Source organism: Poecilia formosa, unplaced genomic scaffold (genome assembly GCF_000485575.1).
Source record: "Poecilia formosa unplaced genomic scaffold, Poecilia_formosa-5.1.2 Scaffold234, whole genome shotgun sequence".
Taxonomy (NCBI): Eukaryota; Metazoa; Chordata; class Actinopteri; order Cyprinodontiformes; family Poeciliidae; genus Poecilia; species Poecilia formosa.
In genome coordinates this window covers 495107-515320 of record NW_006800173.1, presented here as the reverse complement: position 1 = coordinate 515320, position 20214 = coordinate 495107, and the positions used below count along the sequence as shown (strand labels likewise).

The window sequence follows — 20214 nt, the reverse complement described above, 5'->3', positions numbered from 1 at the left end:
ACTTTATCAAGCCCTTAATCCTCCGCTGACTCGCCAGTAGAAGGTACTTCAACCTGCACATCTGTTTGCCCCAGCAGCCAAGGTGCCAGCTGTTTGCTCATCCACACTTGGCACCCGAGACCGGGCAGATGGCAAGCATGTCATAGGTCTTGGCATGTTGCTTTCAAAGCACCAGGAAAGTTGCCAGTGTCGGGTTTTGGCGACATTTGTTTCCATTTAGTGAACCGAAGAACTCTACAGCGTCCGCTGTGGGGAAACTGTCAAGTGGAGAAATGCCGTCAGGTTTTAACGACCTTTTTAATCCCGCAAAATTAGGTTCCTCTCTAAGGATTTGTCTGATGCCTAAACAAGACACACAGGCCACTGAAAAGTCCGCCTGCACTTGTTAGGCTTCAGCTATTTATTGACACCGGCTGCCCCGAAAGTCCCAGCTGCTGGCCTGCCCCCTTGTTTCGCCAAGAGGGGCAATTATTTACTTGCCAATCGATTTGCTCTCTGAGAAGAATCTGCAGCCGATTCATCTTCAAAAATGTTTGCATTCAACAAATGGAATAGTTAAAGATTGAGATTGATCACTGCAGAATGGTGCTGTAATTACAATGTATCCTTGAATCCTTCCCCTCCAGGTTTGTGGCCACTTCGCTCTGAGGCAGGCCGGGAGACTGATGATATGTTGGTACTGTCTTTCGTGGGTCAGACGAGGTGAGGGTCTACTGTGCAACCTGCTGGATATTTATGGCATAAAGTCTGATTGTAGAAATCTGCTATATTGTTACTTTTTTTTTTCTTCTTCCCCTCCCAGAGTGTTGATGCTGAGCGGAGAGGAGGTTGAGGAAACCGAGCTGCCAGGTTTTGTGGACAACCAGCAGACATTTTACTGTGGAAATGTTGCACACAAACAACTCATTCAGGTTTGTAACCCATCCTGAATATCAATTAATGAATGAACGAGTATCCAACTGTTGTTCGCATTCAAATACATAAATAGAATCAGTGAAACTTAGTGGGGATAGTTGAACAAATGAAGCAGGGCCTTCTGATTTCAGTGTTTTTGTGGAGGCTGAGGTAGTAAGACTCATTAAAGCATATTTAAGAGATTTGAACTGATAAGGTTGGAATATTTTACAGTTTATGTTCTGGGATTTAAAAAAAAAAAACTAAACAAAACTGAAATAACAACTTCATTAATTTACCAATGCTATTTTTTAAAGGCACAAGCTCAAACTCCAATGGTAACTTAATTTCTCAGCACTGCAGGAGTTGCATCACCAGGTTTCTGTCTCTCCATGCAGTAAAAGTTGTGCCAAAGAACTTTGGATCTTTATGTCCTCAGATATGAATTACAACAACCATTAGGGTTGCTGATCTCATCAATATTAAGCCTTAATGAAAGCATCTCTGTGGTCACTGTTCCTACGAGGCTTTAATTATTAAAGATCTGTGGGTTATTACTGCAGTTTATGTAAAATCCAATCCCGAAACACTTTTCCACGGAGTTTCTCCCTGCAGTATGTGACTTTAAGATTATAGCCACTAAGTGATATGTTGTCAAGGCATGACTCATGTATATATATCTGGTTCTCTTTGTTTGTCTATTAAAGTCTATTTTTGACTATCTAAAAACATTTAAATCTCAAAAACAGAAGAGATTTGTTGATCTTATTTGCAATTTTTACTCATTCCAACTTAAAATCGACTTAATCATCTCACAAATCCAGAATTAGTTTCTAAACATGTATATTTAATTGTGCTCTTTGATTATTTTATGAACACTATGCTGAATCTGACTTTTAAGTGATTTATTTGGATAGTCCAAAGTATAAGGGCAGCAAAACGATTCCATGCGTTTTATACTTGCCAGTAATGAATATTGTGCCTCATTTAAATTCAACTTTAAACCTGTAATTTTTTTTTTTAATGAAGATCATTCCTGCAGGCCATTCTGACAAATAAATATTTAGGCTCTTGTGATAGCTCTGCTCATGCTTTAATACTGGAAAATGTTAAGATGTCTATTACCTCGCAATAAAAGTAGTTATTTATGTTATTCAGGTTTTAAAAGTGGTCTCACACTTCTGTCCTTCAGGGCTAATATAAACTAATTTGATAGATGTTTACTTTCATTTAAATTCATCTTTAAAGTTTCAGAATGAGACATGCTTTGTTTTTCCTTTAGCTGTCACATTGACAATAATAGAGGGTTTACAGCAATATAATGAATCAACCGCAACAAAATGCAGAAATTTGTCTTTTTAAATTTGTAAAGACATAAAAACCTGTGTGTGCAGCAGTATTTTTTTATGGACTATAAATAAAATGATTTCATGTAACATGAAAGCATTGTTTATAATGCATGATGTGTATGATGCCTGACTGCAGGCCTTCGCAGCCTTTAGCATCGGTGCAGCTCATTATTTTGGTCCATCATCCTGCACCAGCTTTGCTGTTTTAATTAACCTCGCTGTAAAAACGTTGTGCAGCTTATTCTGGTAAACAGGTTCAAGCAGGCTGAATGTGCCTTCTTCCTCAGCATGTTCTATAACATGCTGAGAATATAAAGGCGCAGCTTTTAAACAATGCTGAGTATCAAGAAAAGCCTACGTGCTCCCCTCAAAGGGGACCAATCAGAGCTCAGACAAGTTAATGTGGAACTAACAGCGGAACTGGTCATAAATACAGCATCTATGAGATATATGTCGCGCTTGTGAGACAACACATATTTTTTATTGTGGAGGTGCTTTGCTGCATATTTATTTTGTTCCAGATGAAAATAAAACTACATTTGATTTAAAACAAACAAAATAAAAAGCATCACATTTTTGTTTGTCAAACACTCTAGTGTTTTACGTTTGGCATTGTATCATCATTGCTAACTTGGGTTGCATTGTTTTCCCTTAGGAGATTTGGAGGCTGTTTGATATAAACCATTAGTATCATTACTATCGCATCATTCTTGCTAAAGTATTCATACTCCTTTAACTTTTTCATGTTTTGTAACGTTCTAGCTTTAAAATCTAGTGATAAATTATCTCTAAATACCTCATAATTGTGAAGTTAAGACAATTATAAGTGGTATGAAGCTGTACTCGCAAATTAAAATATAACAATTATACATTTATGTTCAGCCTCTTTATGTTGACAGAGCAACTATTTCCCTTCATAAGTTGTCTAATTAGTGTTGGTATGAAAACAGCTGGTCTGTAAAGGTTTATTAGAAAACGTAAGAGAACAAACAGCATCATGAAAGCATATTCATGTACATTAAGCAATAAGTTGTTGAAAAATATCCCTGCACTGGCCTGACTGCTCTTTCTGCAGCAGGACGGCAACCACAAATCCAGAGTCACAAAGGAATGGTGCAAATCGGGTGATTTAGATTCACCCCTGGTTTCATACACTTGAATTAAATGAATGGTTCATTATGAAGCCTCTGCAGAACTTGATAAAATACAGAGGAAGTATATCAACCATTGATTCGACTGTGTCGGGGCGATGGGGACATATCTTAAACATAAAGGATCCCGTCTATAGAGGACTGAAGTTGGCCGTCCCTGGTGTAAATAAGAGCAGTTAGAATGGCCTAGTCAGTGTCCAGAACTTAATGCAAAACTATCGGGTTTGTAAATTGCTTTTCATAGAAGCTGTCCATCCAGTCCATCTCAGGTTGTTTTTCAGAGAACGGAGAGAAAATTGAGTCTACCAAGTATTGACTCTAGGGGAACTGAATACAATTCCACCATTCATCATGGTTCCACTTTAATTATATGCTACTTAGATTGGGCATATCACATTAAAATGCTAATTTTTATAAGCAATGTGAAAAAATCCCAAATAAAATAAATCCAAGGTTGTTATTTCTTTGGCAATGCACTTAATTACAGTGTTGGAGAGGAACCAACCAGTTCCTTTCAATGTTCTCCAGGGCAAATCTTGCCCAAAATTGTTTTGTTACCTTATATCAGCAAAATCAGCCATATTTAATGCATTCTACTAATTAAAAAGTTGGATATGGTAAAAAAAAATTAATTAATTAATAAATAAAGTGAAGTAGTGTACAATGTAGAAATAGCTTGTGTAGCATTTTATTTTCAGCATGTGAGCCTGGAGATGAAAGTTTGTAGCTTAAAGCTAACTCCAAATATTACCATATTGAAACACACCACGAGGATGTAAAGAACACATGAATAAAGAAAATAAGATAGCTTAAACATTCATAGAAATTAAAACAAGCTCTTTCTTTTTTGCATGGAAAGTAAAACAAACCTTACAACCTGAACCATTTTGTTTTCCATCTTCTGCAGCTGATTTCAAGGATTCTATTAGGCGTCCTGTATCAAATATATGCTACTTTCACATCTCATTACACAGTCATATTACTGGCCTTTCAAACAGCGCAACACCTCCATTTATAGTTCCACTCCTCTCTGTACCTGCTGCAGTCTAATAATGAGGTCTCTATAGCTCCTTTTCTCTTGTTTTCGAGTCTCTTCGTTGCTGCATGGCTCTTTTTAAATCATTACAGTTAGGGATAATAAATGTGTGTGTTGCTTTAGCCTCAGGCATTGTATTCTCAAGCTTTTACAGATACAGTTAGAGGAAAATAAACATGTTTATAAAAAAAAAGATGAGTGTTTCCTTATCATATATTTTATATAAGAAGACACAGTATTAGTAGACTAATAAAGGCCATTTTTGATGAACTGTCAGATTTAAGTGCCTAATTTTCCAATAAAGGATAGTAAATTCTGATAGTTCCTATTAAATCTGACTACAGTGTGTTTGTGCTCCACTTTTATCTTGTTTTCAACATTCAGTGTGTATCTGCTCTACAGGTGATTCTGTTAAAGCATTATTCCAGTATCTCCTTCGACAATCGATCGAAAGCTGTTTATTCTGCTCTGTCCAACTCTATTAAAAATCCTTTCTCCGTTTTAAAGATTTCATTCTTAAGCTCCACAAGAAAAGCTTAGCTCTTTATTTCCTCTTAAATTGTCTTTGCAGCCGAGTTATTGTTCCTAAAAGGTCTCTGTGTCCCTCCAGATCACATCAGGCTCTGTGCGCTTGGTGGTCCAGGACAGCAAGGCCTTGGTTAGTGAATGGAAGGAGCCGCAGGGCAAGAACATCAGCGTAGCCGCCTGCAATCATACACAAGTGGTGCTCGCTGTGGGACGAGCATTGTACTACCTGCAGATCCTCGCAGGAGAGCTCAAACAGATCAGGTAGGAATACCTGGGGAATCACTCGCCACATACAGCTGGAGGTCTCAGATCATCAAAACTATTTTAATTTCAAAGATAGCTCGAGCAAATTCAAAAAGTTTGTCTCAAATATTGATTTTTACTTAGCAAGGGATAACGGGCATCTATGCTAATCTGGCACTGTGTGAAATAGTGATTTATCTCAAAAACTGATTGTACCATCCTGTTTGGCATCACCTGTCATCAAAGATTTGTCTTCACATCACTGCCTTCACTGTCTGTTCTTCTTTACTGAATTGTTTCAATGCAGTCACATTGGAGGAGGGTTTTTTTTTATTATTATTTTTAGATAGAAATACACAATGCGTCAGCAGTAACATCTGTTTTAACCTATGTTAGTCATTTTTTAACATATTGGTATCGGTCCAATTAAGTAAAAGTGTTCCAATATTTATTTTCATCTTATTGCTGTTTGTTTAAACTAATATTAAGAAAACAAGTTAATACCACAGATTGCAGTCTGTTAATTATTCCTGGAAAATTCATGTCAAGATGTTTTCTTATTAAATAAAATGATTAATAAGTGAATAGCTTGATCAGCTAATCTTTACACTTTCTAAATCATTACTAAATATTTTGAAGGATGATTAAGATATTTATTCGAAAATATGTGGCTTTAATTAAATTTGCAAAGAAAAAACTAATTTTTTTACTTATTTGCTTCATTGATATTTAGTTCAAGTCAATGTTTGTCTCTAATCTGGTAATTCCAAACTATTAGCTCTCTCAAATAGCTTGCTGCAGATTTTATGTAATTTCAGATGCGTTATTAGAAAAAAAACAAGCTGAATCATTAAATGTCTAAATTTGTAACCAATACCTCCAATAAAAGCATGAATCATCTATCAGCTGTGATAAGGCTGATACAATCATAATCATAATGTGTGATGGTGGGAGTGATGCTTGTACATCCATTAGTATACAGTGTATAATGAGAACACACTGTGCTCAGTGGTATACTTTTGTAGAAATAGCTTCCCGCTGTAAAGAAAGGAATGAATTGGTGTTTATTAAATGCATCAGAGTAGCTCTTTAACGTTAAATGTTTTTAAACTCGTTGTTAATGTGTCGTTATCCGTCAGTTTCCTGCCTTCAGTTTGAAGACTGAGGTTTTGTGTTAGCCTGAAGGCCTGGTAAGAGGTCCTGAGGCACGCCGTGATGCTGTTTTCATCTGAGTGCAGCTTCAAGGTGTTTCAGCCCGGCGTTTACCATTGTGGTGCATTATAAATGTTTACCTTTGCTTTTCCTTTCTAATGAACAGATAATATAAAATTTATTTCCTTTTTTTTTCTGTTTGTTTTTTTTTTTTTCCCTCTCTTTGAGAGAGAAATAGCTTGTAAAAGGGCCAATAGGACCGCTTGAAGCACAATGTTTGGTTTCCTGTTTGAGTGCTTGTAAGTAATAAAATGATAAGAGAGACTCATCAGGGCTATGAAGGAGTGTTTGGGTTGCATCAATAACGTGCCGCTTTGCTCTGGGGCACAAACGACTTTGAATGTTGCACAGGCCTAGTTTGCTTAATCACATGTTGAAGACTGAAACTCTCCTGTCAGAAGCAATTGAAGCGCATGTACTCAGCAAATTGAAATTATTCATTATCTTTACATTGCTTATAGGAATCATTTGGATAATTTACAGTGCGATAGTGCAGAGTGTAACATTACAGATGTTTTATTGGTTTGTACTAGTATGTCCAGTGTTTCTGTCTCTTTGTTTGAGATATTAATACCTACGTTATCATTTTAGAGAAAAAGTAAAGGGGGAAAAAAAATGTGTTGGAAATGTTATTTAAACAGACAATTACGTTGTCCTAAATTTTTAATCTGACCTTAATGTATGACTGACCATCTGATTGTTTTATTATTTAACAAATTGCAGCTCACATGAGATGAAAAATGTATCAAAAGTCTTGCTCAGTGTCATTGACCCAGTTATCCCCAACTACCTCTATGCACCTCTGTCTGCTGTGCGTCATGCACACACACTCCTCCATGGAAGGGGGAAGCCAGCTTATGATTTTCTCATCTCCTCCTCCTACTCCGCAGCACCACAGAGATGGAGCATGAGGTGGCCTGCCTGGACATCACACCTCTGGGGGAGGGTGGCAACGAGTCCACGCTCTGCGCTGTGGGACTGTGGACCGACATCTCTGCACGTGTGCTCAAACTGCCCTGTTTCACGGCTCTGCACAAGGAAATGCTGGGTGGAGGTGAGAGCGGAAAATAGAGCTGAGCTTACTGGAAAAAGGGAAATCAGTCTGACATGAGGGCAGGTGGAGATGTTGTCAAATGAAGCTGGGTGTATTATGTTGCAGAGTTTAGTGCTTAGTTCTGCAAAATCAGAGATCCAAGGGTAAACAACATGGAAACTAACACCTAAAGGTTTGTAAAACAAACCAATATCATATTTGTGTGATTATTATGTGATGTTTTTACATACACATAATACATACTACCTTTTTTTCTTTATCTTTGTTTGACATAGAGTGCGTTCACACCAGGCCAATTTAGTCTGCTTTTTAATGAAACTGAAACCAGAAAGTTCTGTTCATTTGGGGAGGTGTGAATGTGCAGGTGAAGTCTAAGGCAAACCAAAAAAGCAAATGTGAGAGAAATAGCTTTTGGTATTTTGCGAAGAGAAATCCTACAACTTCTAAGGTCTGATCCTACTTCTGTTTACATTTCATGAAGAAGGAACTGCCAGATCACAGCTACAGAGTGACTTAAGAATAACAAACTCTTAATCTTTTGGAGAGGCCACCTTAAAGTCCTGATCTCAATCCCATGGAACACGTCTGATATGTGCTCTCATGAATAATTTTGGGATTCAGCCAAATGATGTCTTGGGTTTGGTTTTGATAAACATTCTTGTAATATTGAACTATCTTAACAGTTATTTTATAATACGTATATTTCAAAAATCTTGAATAATTTAGACTTTTCCCAATGAACCTTATTTGCTGTGTGAGGTTGAATGAGTTTGGCTGCGGCTCTATAGGAGTGAGCTGTTCTGTCAGCCTCGGGGAGGAGACGCTCTGTCTGCTCATGAGGATTTATTTGCCTTTTAGGATGTGGGCAGCATCTTGGGAGGCAGACTTTATACTCTTCATTTTAAAGATAAATGTTAAAGTAAACCTTGGGACAGACACTGCAGCCTGACGTGCAACTATTTGGGATTCAAACCGTTTTTATCTTGCTTAAGAAGGATTTTTTTTTTTTTTCAATAACTTCATTTTTAGAGATAATAAAAGAAAAAGAAAACAAAATGCTTGTGTTTTTAGTTTATCATTCAGTTTGTTTCAAAATTTCAGGAGCTGGACAGAATGGGTTTTAAAATGTGCTGGAGGGATGCTGTATGGATTCTACCTTTCTGTTGCAATGCTCTCCTGCTTTCCCTCGATGCTGCTGCAGTTTCTCCATCTGTATTTGACTGGCAGTTGTTTAATCTTTAAGCCTTTAAAACTTGTCTGCATTTTTTCTCTCTCTTTAAAAAGGGTATCCTGTAGCCTGTCTGCAGGACTTGGACTGGAAAACTTGAAGTAGAAAGTTTATGTAACACTTTGAAAGTTGACCTTTTTATTATTTTACTGAAAGCCGAGAACTGTTTCTCAAACACTTTGCCCATCTGTACTCTTTGCTGCTTTTGTTACCGTTGAATATTTTAGTTTTTTTTCTCTCTTTTCTTGTTTAATGGTATTGTTTTCTGGTCTGCAACACACAATTTCTTTAGAATGATCAAATCAAATCAATTTCAAAGTTAAAAATGTAACTGCTACTTTTTAGAGAAAGTTCCACAGATGTAAAAAGGCTTCGAGTCAAAGAAAACATTACAAAGTCAAAGAAGAAAGTTTGTCCTGCCAGTATGTAATTATGAAGAAACCCTGTAAAATTCCTCTCACAAAGACTGTTTGGCAGTCATTTAGCGCTGTGATGATGTAACTATTCCCTGCAGAAGAAAACTAAATGAGCGGTTTGTTTATGTCCTCAGAGATCATCCCTCGCTCCATCCTAATGACCACCTTTGAAGGCAGCTACTACCTGCTGTGTGCCCTGGGAGACGGAGCACTCTTCTACTTTGGTCTTGACCTACAGACTGGTAGGTTCACCAACACAAACGCTCTGCCCATTACATCTGAGAACGTTGCATTTTTAGATCCATCTGTTTGTAGGAATATTATTTCAATCAGAACTGTAGGACTACCAGTGAAGCTTTTATCACAAAATAACTCTAAAGGCTGTAGAAATCCAAGAACTTCAGTATCTTCAAGCTGGTTACCAACAGACGTCATCCCGATGCACTGTTTGAGATGAAAACTCTATATTTGATTATAAATAATTAATTATAGCTCTGAGCCAGGAGTGTTTTCATTCAGATAATCGTCAACTAATTTAGTAATTGGTCATTAACTAGAGTAGACAGACTCAAACTAAGGCAATAATTGTTCATTTGCATTGTTTTATGTAGTTCAAGTAACGTATAAAAAGGCTTAAATAGTTAAATGAAAAGTCTGCTGAATGTGCCAGTTGTCTAATCCAATTAATCATCAGAATAATTGATAGGTTTTATTAATAATAAATATGACACTGTCAATGGCAGCATGAACTCACTAAATTCACCAAAGGTTTAATACAAAAGCATTAAACCAGGAATACTTTCAACATTTAGATAAAATGTGGAGAATAAAGTCCATGGCATTGATAAATGTAAATAATTCATAAATGTTGTGCAGCAGGAGAAGCTGTTCAAATAGGAAAACCTAAACTCACTTTTCACATTTTTAACTTTCTTTTTTTCGAGTTTCCACTCTGCATCATCTTTGTAGATTTTACAGGAAATGTGTTAGAAGAACATTTTATATTTTACACAACCAGTAACAGGAGTAGCATTATTAAGAATTCATAGCATTCAAGGCCAGTTTTAGTCCATTTTTGTGTTCAGGCTTAAATCCTCGAGCCAATTCTGCAGACATTCCCTAACTGCATCATATTTGTTGCTTAGCAGCTGGAGGACACGACTCTCTCAGTGTGGAGGTTTTTAGAAAGCGTGCTTCTTAAATTCTTCATGAAAGTCACAGTTTAAAACATTTAGTTTCGACCTTAGTGTTTGTTTTCATGACTGTTCAGAAAGACTTGTTGCACTCTGCTAGTTTTGTTATTGTGGCTATCGGAAGCCAAAAGATGCCAGTAAAACGGTTTCGTCCTGTCAAAGTACCCACTTGACTGCATATAATTGGACAATTGTCAACAAAAAGACATTATGCCACAGATTTCACCAGCTGTAAATTAACTTTGAGTTGTTTGAATACACCCGACTGGCTGCTCTTTTTTTTTTTTTTCTAATTATGAGAACTGTTATGAACTTCTCAAGATAAACCAGATTAATTCTGTGTTCTTGTTTCATTATTTGCACATTAAATGGTACATAAGTTGCATCCAACTTTATTTACCCCTCAGGACATTAACAAGTGATGAGATTTCAAAGTGCAGTCAAGTGTTAAAATGTAGTCCATTAGAGCTGCATCTTATTGTCATTGCAGATTATAACATAATTTCCGCAGTGCACAGGATGACGTTGTATTGTCATATCATCTGTCTGAAATACCATTCTGCCTCATGACAAAAGAGAAGTGCTGCAACTTTGTAAGTGTTGACAATCAATCAAATATCAGAGTTGCAGATGATTTTTCTTTCAGCCAAGTAAACAATAAATAGACGTTTTTCCTCCGATTGTTTGCAGACATTAAGAAGCTCCTGTTCAAACCCCGACTCAGGGCTGGGGTAATGCTGCAAGGACGTACACAGGGATTTAAAAATAATCAGATCACTTCTCCTGTAAACTTCTTGCTCTAAATTGAATAAAACCAAGGCAGAAACTGCGGTATGAGTGTGCATATAAATGTACTCATTAACTTTGGTTTGCTCAGATCACAGGATCACAGACATAGTATGTTAGTTAGAGGGGAGAGAAGGCCAGAACTTCAAAAGACAGAGCCAGGCCCTATGCTGAGTATGCTATATATGCCTTTACTGCACATGAATTAAAAACGAGATAAAACCAGTAAAGGCAAGTGGCTCTAAACAAAGCTCAGGGCTCGCTGAGCACACAAGGACAAACATTACTGCAAATTGCTCCTCCGACCTTAACAACAACTAGAACAGCCACCTTTCCACCTGGAGTTAAATATACACCTTGACCTCATTGTGTTTTCCCAGGAGCCCTCAGCGAGCGTAAGAAGGTCACTCTTGGCACGCAGCCCACCGTGCTGCGGACCTTCAGATCGCTGTCCACCTCAAACGTCTTCGCCTGCTCCGACCGGCCCACTGTTATCTACTCATCCAACCACAAGCTGGTGTTTTCCAACGTCAATCTGAAGGAAGTCAATTACATGTGCCCACTCAACTCTGAGGGCTACCCGGACAGGTCAGCAGGGAAACTTTTTCGCTACAACAGTGCTTTCTCTGATGTGATGTATATGAACACTTTGTTTTAGCATACGCAGCTTTCTGCATACGTTTCCCACAGACTGCATTGACCTATACAGTCTGTCTGTTTGGATTTGTAGGACATGCAACTGTTATTCTCTCTTTTTTTTTCTTTTTTCTTTTTTGCTTTCTTTCTTTTCTCCTCTGTAAATTACTATTTTTTTGGTGTTTCTCTTTTTGTGATTTCTTTAGTCTGGCTTTGGCCAACAACAGCACACTGACCATCGGCACCATTGATGAAATTCAAAAACTCCATATTCGCACAGTTCCCCTCTACGAGTCTCCAAGGTCAGTCGTCTATTCAAACAATAAGTTGGGGGGAAAAAAACTCAATATAAATGCTTCACAGCTTTTATCACAAAATATGTTCTCATTTGTAGTAGCTGTATTTTTTTCAGCCTTGTTAATGGCAAAAGCTGCTCAACTTATTGTCTATTTCACTTTAGCTTATATTTATGGTAATTTCTCGTCTCCATCTCACTATCAGGCGGATCTGTTACCAGGAGGTTTCACAATGTTTCGGGGTTCTGTCGAGCCGGGTGGAGATCCAGGATGTTAGCGGCACCACGTCTGCCGTACGGCCTAGTGCAAGCACACAGGTACTGCATCATAGGACTCATTTTGCTGTCTCATATAAGCAACCAGGCTGACTAAGAACTTGAATGCACTTTACGTCTCATAACATATTTTTGTTTTTTAACAGAATCCAGTTTGGTTCAAATCAGATCCATTCTATTAAATCTAATAATTTAGTCAGGTTTGAATCCAGTTCCACATAATTAATTTAAATGTGTTACAATCCAGTCAAATTAAGTTGATCGTAGACTTCAATGTGGTGAAAAGGTCATCAAATTCTTCTTTCTAAGCAAGCGTATCGTGGCAATAAAGAGATGCAGCTTACTTTAAATAAGAAAAACATTAAAACCTCCACCAGGTTCAGTCTGCTGTCTGTCATGACCAGGTGGCATTGAGACTGGAAAACAAAACAGTACTTTTGATGACGTACAAAAACAAGAAGTTAATAGCAGCAATAACTGCTTTTTAAACGACTACCTTGTGTTTAGCTGAATTACACAGCTAAATACAACAACAGTGTCCCAGGAGTACTTTCTATTACCTCTTGGCCACTTCTTCTAAAAAGAGATTCTATCTCAAAGGACCTTCTCTGGCTGTACAGGTTAAATAAATTAAAAAAAACAGGTATTAATAAATATGGAGAATACAACAGAGTACACAAAATTATTGCCAGAGCTAAACAGAGCAGCGCTGGAAAAATAGAACTTTACACAGGTAAAAAAGAATAATACGGTAAGGTAATATCAGCTTTGCTATTGATGAACATAGATGAGGATTTCTGTCAGGAATAATTTGCTGCAATAATTTTGTCAACAATTACACCCGGAATAAAGACACAACTTTCTACTGTGGGGAAATAAAAATTACTCAAAGATCAAAACCTCAAAAAACCTTAGCTAAGATGAGAATTGGCCTAGCTGTACTTTTCTGTTGGAAAGAAGAAGAAGTAAAGTTTTAGTGGCTCAGTTCAGATGGAGACAGGAGCAAACACAGCTGGAAATATACCTTCCATGGTGAGGAAGAAAGCAGAAGTACACAAAGGTAATGGCAGCAATAATCCTACCAGTTGTTCAGGCTGGAAAAGAGACAACGTTCCCAGTCTGAAGCCCATGTAGTTCTGAATTACAGCACTATCAGAATATTATTTGGTAAACACTCCATAATGAAGGTCATGTTCATAATTATCACATAGCAGCCTCAGTGCCTGCCAAAGAACCCTTAAAAATGACATTTAACATCATTAAGGAGAGTCAAGTCAAATTGTGTGGTTTTTTTTTAGTTTTTTTTTTTATACTTATTTTTTTATGACTAGTTTGTCCCAGAGACGGCGCGCCGTCCAGGTAAATTAAAATAGGCCGAAGTTCACAGTTTGTTGTGAGAATGATTTATGAAAATAAATTTACTGTTTTGTGTATGCTAAATAATGTTCTTGATTCCTCCTGAAAATACCCTTAATATTTTACCTCATTGGTTTATTCCCATTAATTAAGCATAATTTCCTATTTTTATTTGGAACAGACTTGATTTTTTTTTTTATATATAATTAAGTTGAAAAATATGTGCATATGGTTTAGTAAATAAATCTTCCTTCTAAATGACATGCCAAATATACCTTGGCAGCTGGGAAAAAAAAAAAAAACCCCTGAAGCAGTCTGTCTAAATCTTCCTTATGTGAGAAACAGAATTGCTGTTTTTGTGCCAGATGTACCTCAAACCATTCTTTAGTAAGAACGTAGCGCGATACGGACAGAGCCATCTATGAAATCATTTTTCCCTAATTAAGCCAACTTTAAATATTTTCATTTAAAAAAATATTTGCCAGCATTTCGAAGCAATCAGATCAGCTGGAGAATTAATTAAAACGTCCTCTCAGCCGTGCACATGTGCTACCTGTCCTGCTCATTTCTATAGATTCTCCAAAGGGGACAGGTGTGTACTTTTATTTGTTTGTGTGTTTGTGTTTACTGCCACCGAGCCTCTCACATCTGATGACCAGAATGATGTTTACCTGATTTTCGATGCTGCACATCTGCTGCTGCAGATGGTGCCGACTGTGCCGTTGGCGCTTCCCACGCAGACACATTGTGTATTGTGCTTTTTTTTTTTTTGGCATGTACCACATTTGTCTTTGCCCTCACTTCTCTCTCTGCATCCTGTCTCATACGTCTACAGGCGCTCTCCAGCAGTGTGAGCTCCAGCAAGCTCTTCCCCAGCAGCACTTCTCCACATGAGACCTCCTTTGGTGAGGAGGTGGAGGTTCACAGTCTGCTCGTCGTGGATCAACACACCTTTGAAGGTGAGACAGCCGAGGCTGCATTTCCATTTGAACTCTGAGCTGCTGCATCCATGCGAAGCCTCTGGTGGCTAAATGCTCTCAGCTTGGTGGAATAGTTGATCTCATAAGGACTATGCCGTTTTAATCAACTAAATTTTCCTTATTTAATCTCTTACATTTAAAAGGCTTAGGTTATTTTTACCACTTACTGCAGTTTGGTGTTGATTCTCTATTCAGTCTTTAATACCAGGAATGAAAAGTATGCATATATCTGTATGCAGTTTCTAAATTAATGATGAACACGTTTTATAGGGAAGCCAAGTGGAGGTGACTGCTTCCTGCTCCTTTCTGTTTTGCATTGCAGATTTTATTTCTGCACCAAGACTTCTTTTTAAAAGGCCGGTTGCTGCTCTACCCTCATAAATTAGTGTATGTCACCTGTTAACAATATGTAAATAAGAGACTGTTTCAGCACAATGTATCTGCAGCTGACTACACTGTTGATGTGAGATGCATTCGGATGCAGAGGACATAGATTTTGATTCTTGAGCTGCTTTGTATATCAGTTACTTCGGCGTGTTATTGGCCGATCTTCATTAGAAAGAAGCTATGAAACTATTAAAAAGCCTCTCAGGTGGAGAGAAGTGAAGGAGAGATTGATAAATAATATCTCAGAGAAAATATTGATAAACGAAGATGCATTTGTCTTTGCATAATAAGTAAATCAATGCACCCGACACCAAATCTTCTCTGACAGAAACTATGAGGCACATCCCTTCTGGGATCCTCAATATGGATTTAGTTAAATAAGAAGCTCTGAAGTGATTTTCCTTCTCCTGGAGTCATTTCTTCATGGCACTTTGTAGATAAACTCATCACATAAAGAGGGCAGCCTGACCATATAAGAAGATAAAATTAGGTGCGCTGCAGGATTCTTTTTTTTTTTTTTTTGGGGATAATAAATGAACATTGACAGCTTACGGTTAACAAATAAACAGAAATCCTTCTTTTTCATCATTTTGTTTGTTTTGACCTTTATTGTAGTCTATAATTGGATATATTTTGTGTTACTGACCAATTGAAGAGCCTTAATTGATTGTTTCAACAGCACTTTGACATCTTGTTGTGTTGGACACCAAATTGATAGCCTCTTAACATTTTCACATTTTGTTACATCATAATCACAAACATTAATATATTTTTTAGTGGTTTTATGTGATTGAACAACACAAAGTAGTTCATAAGTTTAAGTTTGGTGCAAAATTATGTGATATTCAACTTATTTTCCAAATATAAATCTATATGGTGTGTGTTTATGAATCTCTGTTACTCTGATACCCCTAAATAAACACACAGTAGCCAAATGCCTTTGAAAGTCACTGGTGTGTAGTTTTATCTTTTGAAAAGTATGTCACCATTATTTTGCTTAACGTCCCAATTGTGCACGTTGTTGGCGTGTTACATAAATGCCAATAAAATACATTTCGAGTTGTGATTCTAATGTGATTAAAAAAAAACCTTCAAGGGTTATTGGTAGGAAGTGGTGATACTACTTCAAAATAAAAACTCTGAACTTGACATACCACATCTGACTTCCAATTCCAAGCTTTTTTTTTTTCTTGCTTTCCCTTCTTAAAAAATGATAAATGACTGAAAACATGGTGACACAGTGTGAACCTATAGAAACCCAATGAGGGCATCGGTGGAAAAAAATCCACATTTTCCAGAAATTAAATCTTGGAAAGCCTCAGGTACAAATACTTTACTTTACATTGCACCTTTAAATTTACAACTCAGTTTATAGTATTAATTCACTTAACATTAAATAAAATCTGTTTTTTATTTTTTTTAAATGGAGGCTTTCCACTATTTAATGAGGTAGTTTAGCAGTTTTTATTCATGGCTCCTGTGCAGTGACCTGTAACCAAGGACCACTCATGTTTTGCTTGTTTCGTGTTTGTTTGGTGGAGTCAGAAGTGCAGGTGGTCCTTCGGTTTGGCTGAGGTCACGTTTATATTAGCATGAAAACACGAATGTGTCACAATAATCCAGAAAACCCCTTTTTTTTTATTTTTAGTTATGTCACCACAGTTAACATGGGTAATTCATGACACAATATTAGTCTTTCTAAGTAGCTTCATAAAGGAGTTTCAACCTGTTCTCACACTCTGCCCTGTTTCTTCCTGTTTTGTGTTTGTGCCAGTCCTTCATGCCCATCAGTTCCTCCCCAGCGAGTATTCTCTCAGCATTGTGTCATGTCGCCTGGGAAAAGACCCATCTGTTTACTTCATCGTCGGCACGGCCATGGTTTACCCAGAGGAGCCCGAGCCCAAGCAGGGTCGAATCATTGTCTTCCATTATACCGACGGTCAGTACCCGAGCTTCCCTTAGCTTTTTCTACGGTTTCAGCAAACAAGCCCGACTGCGCTCTTTGATTCTTCTCATCTTTTCATGTTTGTCCTCTCACCCAGATCAGCCTGCTTTGTTCTCTCCATCCTTCATCCCGTTTCAGTTTCTCCTCCCCGCACTCTATATTGTATTTTAGGCAAGAACACTGTGTCCTATTGGGCTCCTGTTTCCCTTCTCACTCAATCATTTTCTTATCACTTCCACTCAAACATTCCCCCCTCTCACCAGCACTGTTTATTTTTTTTGTTTTGTTTTGTTTTTTTGGTGTTTTTTTCTCTCACACTCTGTTCCTGACAAAATGCGTTGCTTTATGTCGTTTATCCTAGTCCAGCGCTTGATTTTTATACTTATAATCTGAATGCAGCGCTGTCTCAATTTCAGATTTTTCTCACATCTCTTTCCCAGTTGTTCTCTCTAGGACCTTGTAGGCGCTAATTTAACTCAGCGTTGCATGTGTGGCACTTTGAAAGCTCACTGAATGAACACTGACTGATCTTTCCTGCAGGGAAGCTGCAAACCGTGGCTGAGAAAGAAGTGAAAGGAGCCGTCTATTCTATGGTGGAGTTCAATGGAAAACTACTGGCCAGCATAAATAGCACAGTAAGTGATGGCTAAAGTTTTTTCCTCCACATATTGTTTTAACGTCTAAAATAGAATTTGAAAATATTTTAAAGGGAAGTATAATGTACTGCTCAAAAAAATAAAGGGAACATTTCACTTTAGTTTTGTGTGTGGCTCCAAATCCAGGCCTCCATTGGTTAATAAATTTGATTTCCATTGATGATTTTTGTGTGATTTTGTTGTCAGCACATTCAACTTTGTACAGAACAAAGTATTCAATGAGAATATTTCATTCATTCAGATCTAGGATGTGTTATTTGAGTGTTCCCTTTATTTTTTTTGAGCAGTGTATTTTATAGCCATAAAACATTCTGTAAATTACAATCAGCATGTCTGATGTTTTCTATGGCAGGTGAGTAAGTTACCTGCTTTAAGGCTTCACTTGCAAAGATAAAAATTAGAACCATCTTTGTATGATGGCTTGTCATCTGGGTCTGCAGAGTCCTTTGGACTATTTTTAGATCTAGGATGAGGTTCATGTCTTAATTAAAGAAGACTTTTCTTTAAAAGGAAAATGTCAAATGCATCTGCGGTCACTTAATGGTCACACAGAAATTGGATTCCATGAATACTTTTGCCAGGAATATCAAGTATGCAGAGAGGTGAACAAAACATTTATCAAGGCTGTGCCTTACATTTCATTACAAAATGCCAGAAATTGCTTTAAATCAAAACCCACTTTACTTCAGCTGCATCTCATTGTTTTTGGGGGGGGGTTTTTCTCATCTCTTAGCCAGATTAAGAGTGTTTGACTGCAGCTGTGATCTGGTTGTATATGAACGTTAACGTTTTGACAGCTACAGCTGTTTATCTAAACGCTGCAAGAATTTTTAGTGTTTTCATTTAACAATTTTTTTCTCCAAAATTGATCATTTTCCACCCAGTGAAATACAGCAAAATGTAACAGTTGTGTCCTGATTTGTTACTTTCCCAGCTACTGCGCTCAGAAAGCATTTATCTTCCTGCTCTCTAGATAAATCGCCATACAAGTCTTCACTTTATGAACGCAGTTGGAGCTGGGAATGTTACTGCCACAGTGTCTTGACAGCACATAAGTTGATGCCTGAAGTTGTTTCCAAAAGCAAATATCACTTTTCAATGATTATCGTCTGAGTTCTCTGCCTTTGTTTGTTCACATTTCTCACTGTTATCTTAATAGAAATAAAACAAACTACTGTCAGCTTTGAGCCTGAACACAATTGAAAATGAAAAGTTGTAAATATTATGTTCTTTTAAAGTTTCTCTTAAATCTTTTGTCTAATTTTAGCTCATTCTGGAGCTCCAGAGTGGACCATTTGGTTCTGCAAACCTCCACCTAAGTTGTCTTATATGTTCATTGACCTGTTATAGAGGTTAATGCTTAACATTTTACATCCTATTATTTTTGACCTAATTAAGATAAAGAAAAAAAAAACAAGTTGCATCAACAAACTATTTGCTGTGTTCCTTCTGCTGTGCTTTTGTGGGTTCAGCTCCAGGTGACCTGTTTCTTTTCTCCTAGATTTATTTTAAGAGCCACATGATATCTCAAAGCAGAAAAGCACTGTTCTATTAATTACATTTTGCCATGTCTAAATAAATCCATCCCATGCGTATTGGAGTGAAATCACCTGACATAGTGTGAAACAAATAGTCTTCCCCTGCTGCCCCATAATGCCACGCTCATCACGATCAGCTACAGATAGATTAAAGGGATTAAAAACATGAAAGGGAGCTTTATCTGGAGATATCAAGAATACAATTGTCATGGATTTCAGATTTCTGGAGCTCAAAGTCTCTCACTTCCGATTGCTTTTCTATCCTACTCTGCCTTTGCTGTAAGAAACTGTTTTACTGAATTAGCTGTCCATAAATACACTACTATTGTCCACTTAAAGAGAAATAAATAAGTGGATTCTGGTCTCCACAGTTTTGTATTTCAGTTTGCTGACTATTGAATTTGAAACACAGAACATAAACGGATCATGGAAGAACAAATAAGTTGCTTAAAAGGTTTGAGAGTTTTGAGGCTTAAGCACAAACACTCATGAATTCTCATGTGTCTTAATTTTAATTGTCTGAAAAAAAAAAAAAAAACTTCAATGTTTCAGTCAGCCACTTGAATCTCCTCCCAGATGTTTACAACACAAGAAAGACCTACCAAAAATAAAAAAAATTATAATTATGTAATGAGGTTGGAGAAGTAAATGTTTCAATTTTGGTTTCGGAGATTAGAAGACAATCAAAGAATACTGTTAAAAATGATGAGTTTACAAAAAATGACAGAATATTGGGCTTTAATTGAAGCCTGGTTGATTTATCCAATGACTTTTTCATTCTATTCTCCAAAAAAATATAGATTACACTTCGCTTATATTTAACTTTTTTGTCCTTCTGTGTTTCATATGTGGATGAGCACTAATGGTTTAAGACTTTATTATCCTTATTGTTTAATATTTATGGTGTTTTTATTTGTTTGGTATTTCATCTCTTTTTGGCTCACTGCACATAGTCTGAGCCTCTCAATCATGGATTCCTCTCAAATTACACTTAACCAGTATCTAATTGGCTCCTACATCACAACTTACGCATTGCTATACACAACGCTTTGCCT

General features: G+C 37.1%; 1 protein-coding gene across 3 annotated transcripts in view; it reads left to right on the top strand.

The window, feature by feature from the left end:
• ddb1 (damage-specific DNA binding protein 1) overlaps positions 1–20214 on the top strand; it is a 64018-nt gene that overhangs the window by 14886 nt on the left and 28918 nt on the right. For all 3 annotated transcript variants that reach the window (XR_477496.2, XR_001664333.1, XM_007568979.2), the window contains exons 11-21: positions 627–702; positions 803–911; positions 5041–5219; positions 7304–7467; positions 9246–9353; positions 11471–11678; positions 11933–12028; positions 12228–12339; positions 14489–14612; positions 16795–16959; positions 17506–17600. Coding sequence is in view for 1 of the 3 variants with exons in the window: in XM_007568979.2 (XP_007569041.1) it covers positions 627–702; positions 803–911; positions 5041–5219; positions 7304–7467; positions 9246–9353; positions 11471–11678; positions 11933–12028; positions 12228–12339; positions 14489–14612; positions 16795–16959; positions 17506–17600 (1436 nt within the window). In the remaining 2 variants the exon portion in view is untranslated. The remainder of the gene's footprint in view (positions 1–626; positions 703–802; positions 912–5040; positions 5220–7303; positions 7468–9245; positions 9354–11470; positions 11679–11932; positions 12029–12227; positions 12340–14488; positions 14613–16794; positions 16960–17505; positions 17601–20214) is intronic.